At 40.7% G+C, this 8,964-nt stretch overlaps 1 protein-coding gene across 1 annotated transcript; it reads right to left on the reverse strand.

Moving 5' to 3' along the window:
* Positions 1-300: 300 nt before the first annotated feature.
* LOC119738879 lies at positions 301-8,702 on the reverse strand. The gene is made up of 9 exons (XM_038213854.1): positions 8,550-8,702; positions 6,433-6,507; positions 4,973-5,008; positions 4,733-4,828; positions 3,540-3,575; positions 3,300-3,395; positions 2,100-2,135; positions 1,859-1,955; positions 301-887 (listed from the first exon to the last, which is right to left on the reverse strand). Exons 2-8 carry the CDS (start codon positions 6,500-6,502, stop codon positions 1,861-1,863), a joined length of 465 nt encoding a protein of 154 aa, XP_038069782.1. The 5' UTR covers positions 6,503-6,507; positions 8,550-8,702; the 3' UTR covers positions 301-887; positions 1,859-1,860.
* Positions 8,703-8,964: the final 262 nt, after the last annotated feature.

The raw sequence follows: 8,964 nt of genomic DNA on the forward strand, positions 1-8,964 counted from the left end.
ACTTTTCCAGGTCGAAATGACACTTCTCTGGATCATTTTTCGGACCATTTGACCCGGAAAATTGTCAATTTGACCCGAAGTAGTATCACTTAGTCTTATATGACCCGCATTCCGCAGGACATGCATATCTGACCCGGGACGTTTTAGATAGAGTGAAGATATTTTACTGGAGATATTATGCTCGAAGATAGCGATTAGATGCTTCAAGGCACATATTTCAAGTTCTTTGCTAACTTCTACGGTTTCTGCATTAAAAAGGACATTTCAATTCCGACAAAAAAATAACAGGCTACGAAGAGATAACTTTGGTCGCAGGAGCTCATACCATGCCAACAGCATTTATTCAACAGAAATCTTAAAAGTGTGATTACAATAATTAAGACCCACCACCCAGAACGACTTTTCATGCTTTTGTTTAGTTCAGATATAGCGTATGATTTTTCTCATCTGCCTACAGGTCAGTTTTAAGTCTTCATAATTCACTGTATAATATCTTGTAAGTGACAACTGATTTCAGCAAGCTGTAAAGAAAGGCCTATGTAATAACAAGACAACATGATAAATAAATGCGATGCAAAGAAGGAAGTTGTGTCAGAGAAACTCGCAGTGGTAGCTTCACAATCGTGACACCCATCGGGTGTTGTTGTTCATTTCCAGATAAAGATTCAGACTAGGATCAGATTAAATAGTAATCGAGAAATATGTCATTAATTTACTCACGGGAGTTAGCTTTGTCAACTTTTATTCCTTGTGGGAATTTCAATTACATGTAGATGCAAAAAGTCTCATTTAACTCGAACAAGGCAAAGACAATACAACTTAATCCCTACACCGTAATAAATAATCAATTGCGACTTCATCATCCCAAGGCTGCTGGCATTTGGAATCTGAAATGAAGACCAAAACAAGAGAAAATAAAAAATTATTTCATTGTTAAGCTCACACCAAACTCGTTGGATGAAAAAAAATAGGAAAAAAATAAAACCGTTTTTGGTATTTACGTCCTTTGAACTTGCTTAAAATGTCAGTGCTAGAAATCACATGCACAGAAACTAGTACAGGAATGTTAAATGTCTATAATGGTGTCAAATCTAGCCCAGGTTGGACGATTGTCTTCATTGCATTACGACTGACGTCCAGGTTCTTAGACCTCTGTGTAATACGACTCAAAAAAAGAAAATTATTGTTTTGGGCACTTAATATCGTGGACTCCCTCTGTACGTAGGGAGGTAAGGAAGTCTACTAGGTTACATTGGTTTCAAGGTAAGTCCATTACACCAAAATGCAGTTTTGAATGACAAATTTTCCTCTGTTTGAGGTTATTATTTCCTTAAACGGGTGCAGCTAAGTTGAACGATTATATCTGTCATTCCGTGGGCTCACTAGCTATGGCCAAACAAAAAAGTCTCCGGTTTCAGGTATGCGCCCGCGTCGCCCTTGCCATGCGCTTCGGCAAAATGAAAAAAAGTTTATCTTTCCAATGTAAGATGATGTCTCAAAACTGCCAAACTCACTGGTTTGACTGGAATCCTGCAGCAGCACAATTTTAACATGTTTTTAGATGGGGTTATGATCGAGTATAAGCTTTATGTGGCCTCTAGGGACTCCCATTGCACTAAATTTAGTTGGGCACTATTTGCAGACATCAGCCGACATTTGAAGAAAAAAACGGGGGAAAAAAGCCGCGTCGCTGCACCACTTTTTGGGGCAAGCTTCATACCAGAAACCCGGAGACTTTTTTAGCCTAGGTTGAACGCCATTAACAAAAGTGGGTTCACTACTCGACAAGCTTTGCTTTTTAGAGACCCGCATCCATTAATATAACGACTGTCAACTTTTCGGAAGAAGCAAAAATTACCTTCAATATTTTGCCATTCTCTTGCGAGCAAAGTCGCACTTTCCCCATGGCATGCAGGTCAAGCCGGGATCGCACATTGGATAATCAAAACCACAGGCTGAAAATAAAGCAGTTGGATACGAAATGTTAGTGTTACCACACGATAACACTGTGCATCAATACATTGGCAGCGTGTTTAATGTGAACATTAAAACTGATTAATTAGCTCGAAATTAAGAATAAATCAACTGCAGAAACTTACGCGCTCCTGGATATTGCTTCACAGCAACCTCGTCGGCTGAAAGGAAAGAGAGGCGGAACAATTATTTTATTGCTGGTCAGTGCGTCATTTTAGATAAAAAAAAAATCACAACGCTAAATCTTACACATATAATGACAAGGATCTCTATCGGAACATGGTCGAATGTCCATTAAAATGTGTCAGTACTTTACTACTGTACTGGCCCGATTGGCGGATTGCATCGTAATGTTAAATAGATGTCGTTTAACTAAGCTGCATCGGTTAAAAGGGAATAACTTCAAAAAGAGGAAAATAATCCTAGAAACTTCGCCGCTTGAGCTGACGAGCAATAGACGGAGAACATGTCGACTGTTCACTTTTTATGTTCACTGCGTTACAGATGCGTCCCCCGCGCTCCTCAAAAAGGAAACGGGACACAGCATTGCTTTCCAATGATTCTATTAAAAAAGTGTTACATCGGTTTCGAGGTAAGTCAATTATAGTGAAATGCAGTTTTGAATGACAAATTTTCCTCTTTTTGAAATTATTATTTCCTTCAACGGGTGCAGCTAAGTTGAACGAAATATATCATTACGTGGGCTCACTAGCTAAGGCCAAAACAAGTTTCCGGTTTCTGGTATGCGCACGCGTCGCCGTAGCCATGCGCGTCACGTCGGCAAAATGAAAAAGTTTTTTTGCCAATGTAAGATGATGTCTCAAAACTGCCAAACTCACTGGTTTGACTGGAATCCTGCTGCAGCACAATTTTAACGTGTTTTTAGATGGGGTTACGATCGAGTATAAGCTTTATGTAGCCTCTAGGGACTCCCATTGCACTAAATGTAGTCGGGCACCATTTGCAGTCATCAGCCGGCATTGAGAAAAAAAACGGGGAAAAAAGCCGCGTCGCCGTACCACTTTTTGGGGCAAGCTTCATACCAAAAACCGGAGACTTTTTTTTGGCCTAAGTTGAACGACATCTATTTAACAAAAGTGGGGTCACTACTCGACAAGCTTTGCTTTTTTGAGACCCTCATCCACATTATTGTGATCTTATGATTGTCTTGACATACTGCTTTGTATTGCTATGTGGTAAATAAAGTAAGATTGATTAATTGATTGATTGATTGATTGATTGATTGAAACAGCCCCCCCCCCCCTTCCGGAAAAAAAATATAATAACGACTGTCGAGTCAACTTTTCGGAAGAAGTAAAAATTACCTTCAACATTTGCCATTCTCTTGCGAGTAAACTCGCACCTTCCCCATGGCATGCAGGTCAAGCCGGGATCGCACGGTGGAGAATCAAAACCACAGGCTGAAAATAAAGCAGTTGGATACGAAATGTTAGTGTTACCACACGATAACACTGTGCATCAATACATTGGCAGCGTGTTTAATGTGAACATTAAATCTGATTAATTAGCTCGAAATTAAGAATAAATCAACTGCAGAAACTTACGCGCTCCTAGATATTGTTTCACAACAACCTCGTCGGCTGAAAGGAAAGAGAGGCGGAACAATTATTTCATTGCTGGTCAGTGCGTCAGTTTAGATAAAACAAATCACAACGCTAAATCTTACACATTATAATTATATACAAGGATCTTTACTGGAACATGGTCGATTGACCAATGTGTCAGTACTTTACTACTGTACTGGCCCGATTGGCGGATTGCATCGTAATGTTAAATAGATGTCGTTTAACTAAGCTGCATCGGTTAAAAGGGAATAACTTCAAAAAGAGGAAAATAATCCTAGAAACTTCGCCGCTTGAGCTGACGAGCAATAGACGGACAACATGTTGACTCTTCACTTTTTATGTTCACTGCGTTACAGATGTGTCCCCCGCGCTCCTCAAAAAGGAAACGGGACACAGCATTGCTTTCCAATGATTCTATTAAAAAAGTGTTACATCGGTTTCGAGGTAAGTCAATTACAGTAAAATGCAGTTTTGAATGACAAATTTTCCTCTTTTTGAAATTATTATTTCCTTCAACGGGTGCAGCTAAGTTGAACGAAATATATCATTACGTGGGCTCACTAGCTAAGGCCAAAACAAGTTTCCGGTTTCTGGTATGCGCACGCGTCGCCGTAGCCATGCGCGTCACGTCGGCAAAATGAAAAAGTTTTTTTGCCAATGTAAGATGATGTCTCAAAACTGCCAAACTCACTGGTTTGACTGGAATCCTGCTGCAGCACAATTTTAACGTGTTTTTAGATGGGGTTACGATCGAGTATAAGCTTTATGTAGCCTCTAGGGACTCCCATTGCACTAAATGTAGTCGGGCACCATTTGCAGTCATCAGCCGGCATTGAGAAAAAAACGGGGGGAAAAGCCGCGTCGCCGTACCACTTTTTGGGGCAAGCTTCATACCAAAAACCGGAGACTTTTTTTTGGCCTAAGTTGAACGACATCTATTTAACAAAAGTGGGGTCACTACTCGACAAGCTTTGCTTTTTTGAGACCCTCATCCACATTATTGTGATCTTATGATTGTCTTGACATACTGCTTTGTATTGCTATGTGGTAAATAAAGTAAGATTGATTAATTGATTGATTGATTGATTGATTGAAACAGCCCCCCCCCCCCCTTCCGGAAAAAAAAATTATAACGACTGTCGAGTCAACTTTTCGGAAGAAGTAAAAATTACCTTCAACATTTGCCATTCTCTTGCGAGTAAACTCGCACCTTCCCCATGGCATGCAGGTCAAGCCGGGATCGCAAGGTGGAGAATCAAAACCACAGGCTGAAAATAAAGCAGTTGGATACGAAATGTTAGTGTTACCACACGATAACACTGTGCATCAATACATTGGCAGCGTGTTTAATGTGAACATTAAATCTGATTAATTAGCTCGAAATTAAGAATAAATCAACTGCAGAAACTTACGCGCTCCTAGATATTGTTTCACAACAACCTCGTCGGCTGAAAGGAAAGAGAGGCGGAACAATTATTTCATTGCTGGTCAGTGCGTCAGTTTAGATAAAACAAATCACAACGCTAAATCTTACACATTATAATTATATACAAGGATCTTTACTGGAACATGGTCGATTGACCAATGTGTCAGTACTTTACTACTGTACTGGCCCGATTGGCGGATTGCATCGTAATGTTAAATAGATGTCGTTTAACTAAGCTGCATCGGTTAAAAGGGAATAACTTCAAAAAGAAATGCGTGCCCCGTGTTCTTCAAAAAGGAAACGGGACACAGCTTTGGTTTCCAATGATTCTATTAAAAAGGTGTTCCATTGGTTTCAAGGGAAGTCAATTACGGTCATCATTGTGGAATAATGATTGGAACTTGGTAACAAAAACATCCTGTTGTTTACCATAACGACTGTCATGAGTTTATAGCATCCTTGTTATATTCTGGAATTCAGCTGTACTTTCAGTCAGTGACCTTTTGTATTTTTTTTCTCTTTTGTACCTTGTTATTATAGTTGTTGTACATGTACGCCAATGTGTAAAATACGGAACCAGCCCACGTCCAAGCATTTGCTTTTTGCCTGGTATTTGCCATTGATCACCCACTGTGCAATTTTTGTAAACAACTGTATAATGTGATGTATGGAAATAAAACAATACCAATACCATAACCAATTCCAGGGCCCCCAATATTCTAGGCTGTACGGGAAAAGAATGTGACAGGGAACATGCTCAATTCTAAAATTCATGTTTAATATTTTGCTTTCAATTAACGGGAAAACTACTTCTATTTTTCATTTTGGCCATCTTCAATCAGAAGCGACCATACAGCTACATTTTAAATTAATGTAGCGCCATGGAACCGACTTACTTTGTGCAAGGGCGGATCCGGGGGGGCCAAAGGGGGCCATGCCCCCCCTCCAAAAAAAACCCGAAGCCAATTGTTTGTTTTTTTATGTGACGTCGCAATAAAGGCAGGCAATGAGTACACCACCATCTTTTCCTCAAAAAACATTGGCTAAAGTGGTCAGAAATTGCCTCAGATCGCACCACAGAGCATCGAGAATCCAAAAAATTGTGGGGCCCTTAGGCGGGCCCCGAACCCCACGCCGTAATTTTTTGAGACACTTTTTAAGAGACACAATTTTTTTTTTGGCCCCCCCAAAAACAATTGTGTTCTGGATCCGCCCTTGTCATTGTGGGGCCGCAAATAAGTCCAACCTTTTAAATCAACAATTCAATCAACTAAACGTCGGTCGATTTTGATGTTTCTTCGACTCCACGGAAAATAACAATGGGAGTGTTCGGGGTGAAACACAAATTAGCACGGGGATTTGATTATGGTCGGAGGGAGGCACTCTCTCAAAAAAAGAAATGACGGACTGAAGCTTAAAAAAGAAGGGGAAAAAAGGAAATGTTACCTTCATTAGTTTTAGCCGAGAGGACAGAGCCCAGGCACACCAGAACGACCAAACAGATATAAGCCTTCATCTTGACTGCATAAAGATACGGTAACCCAGAATAATACAAATATACACAACAAGAACGGTACTCGTTCCATACCTGCATCGGGCATCAATTGTTGTTTGAATTGCTTGAACTGAATTTTATACTGTCACACAAAAGACGAAATTAAACGTTGGAAGTGCACTAAATCGACAGTGATGGGCGAATATGAATATTAGAAACGGTGAATTCGAATGATAAACGTTTTAACATAGCCGGGGAAACCTACATAATCTAATTTCATCCACTCATAATTTATTAATTTATTCTTTTTGTTGGGGGATGTAAACCTGCACAGTTGTTACCCACCCGTATACACAAGAAGAATGGTATTTAGATTACATAGATTTGTTCAATCTGTACTGAATGAGCATTAATTACTTGTTTATTTTTAACTGACCAAAACGAGATTATGAGCACATGTACAGGCCGGTTAGATAATTGTTGTATAACTTTTAACATATCAAAAGCCTCATCAAATTGAAGGACCCACTTTTTTGTCTGAGAAAATGAATGTATATTCCCCTATTTGGAAGCTGTGAGAGGCACTGCAGCATTACCACTGCAATTTGTTTAAGCTGAAACCGTTTAACCGATTTTATTATTTTGAATCTTGTTTTAAGAACCGATTCCTTATTTTGTTGTTGCTCTGTCCGTGAAACCACAAATAACCCAACGGTCCACCCGCTTCCTTTTTGAGGCTGCATCAAATTTGCATTACTTTTTTAAATTTCAGGAATAACATTTCTTAGAGATGGTTCAGAAGTTCAGATGCTCCACCAGATGCCACGCACTTATATTATTTTTGAAAACATGTTACCCTGAGATAAGAGTTCACAAAATTATTCTGATCTGTGGTTTAACCATACCAATCGATGTTCAGCTAATACATAACCTGTAAACATTCGATCTTAAATGTAAAGCGTGATCATTTCATGTTGGACCAGTGGCGTAGCCGGGGGGGGGGGGGGGGGGGGGCGGGGGGGGCCCCCCAGTCGCCCCCCACTGAGATTTTGAGTTTGTAAAAAAATTATCATTGATCTACATAACGCCCCCCATGAAATGTTCCTGCCCCCCCCCCCCAAAAGAATCCTGGCTGCGCCACTGTGTTGGACAAAACTGTAACGAAGATATTTTGGTATCCCGATGACAAATAACAAAAATCTAGAATATATTAAATATATGAAAGAAGTGTCATTTAGCATTGGCCGAGTTTGGGCGGGTCTTGTTCTTGACACGGGTATATAGTTACAAACAACGACGGATAGGGGCATGGTGTGAGATCCTGCTCCGAGTACAGTGCTCGTGGGTCGTGTTCTCGCCGTCGAGCGCGAGAACAATAATATTCGCGTCAACTTGACAACAGACCGCCGGCCCGAACTCGGAGTCGGACAGCCATGGAGTGAGAAAAGGTTTCTGACTGTGTCAATAGGGGGCGCTGTTTCTTCTTTTTTTTCTCATGTAGAATTTTCGGCGTTTTTATCCCAGATTTTCTCATTCCCGAACAAACTGTGGATCGGGGAACAAAGTTTTTTTCGATATGATACACCATAATCTACATGTCTGTGAAGTTTTATAAAATTCGGCGAACCAGACCGCGTGGCGAGCGAAAAAAAGGCCTCGTCCCATGGACTATGAACGAATGTCAGCTTAACGATCTGAACAACCCAGTCAATAACTGGTCATTCTGATGGACTCAACATTAACAGGAACCAGTTGAAACCAACTGAACAGACCTGTAATAACTAGTAATCCTGATGAAATCAACAGGAACCAGTTGAAAAAAACTGAACAAACCAGTAATAACGGGTAATTATGTTGGTATCAATGGGAACCAGTTGAAACCAGTTGAACGAACCAGAAACCTACTGGTAACTCTTATGGAGTCATGTATTGTATGTGACAGGTCTGTAAGACGAGCGTTTGGCATCTACACACAGGCTAACGCAATGTAAACTGTCGCTTCGTACGCGTAATAGCCGTGAAAATTAGGAAGGATGGATTGAAATTACTCACAAAGTAAGTTACTTACATGAAGTTGACGCTGTTGTGCTCCTGATGTAGAGATAAGCTTGCTAGTTGACGACAATCGCCGGAATGACTATTCGAAGAACGAGACAGACTTTTTATACTTTTTGGAGATGTAAATGGACGGTGCAGAGCTTACGATAGTGGTAACGAAGGACCGATAGCGTGAGAGTGGTATCAGCAGACGTTCGTGATTGGCTGAAAATTATAAGATGTGAACTCCATTGAAACACCGATCCATTGAGCCCCACCCACGATTTCTTGACCAATCACAGCTGCGATTTAAGACTGACATGCGTGCACTAAAGTCCACCATGCGTGTGCGTGCGTTTGACGCACGGGTTGGCACGTTGGATGGGGTCACGTGTTGTTGCCCGCGTGCTCAGTGGGCGGGGCTTAATGGATTTGTCTATTGATCG

Source organism: Patiria miniata, unplaced genomic scaffold (assembly GCF_015706575.1).
Source record: "Patiria miniata isolate m_02_andy unplaced genomic scaffold, ASM1570657v1 HiC_scaffold_3, whole genome shotgun sequence".
NCBI classification, from domain to species: Eukaryota; Metazoa; Echinodermata; class Asteroidea; order Valvatida; family Asterinidae; genus Patiria; species Patiria miniata.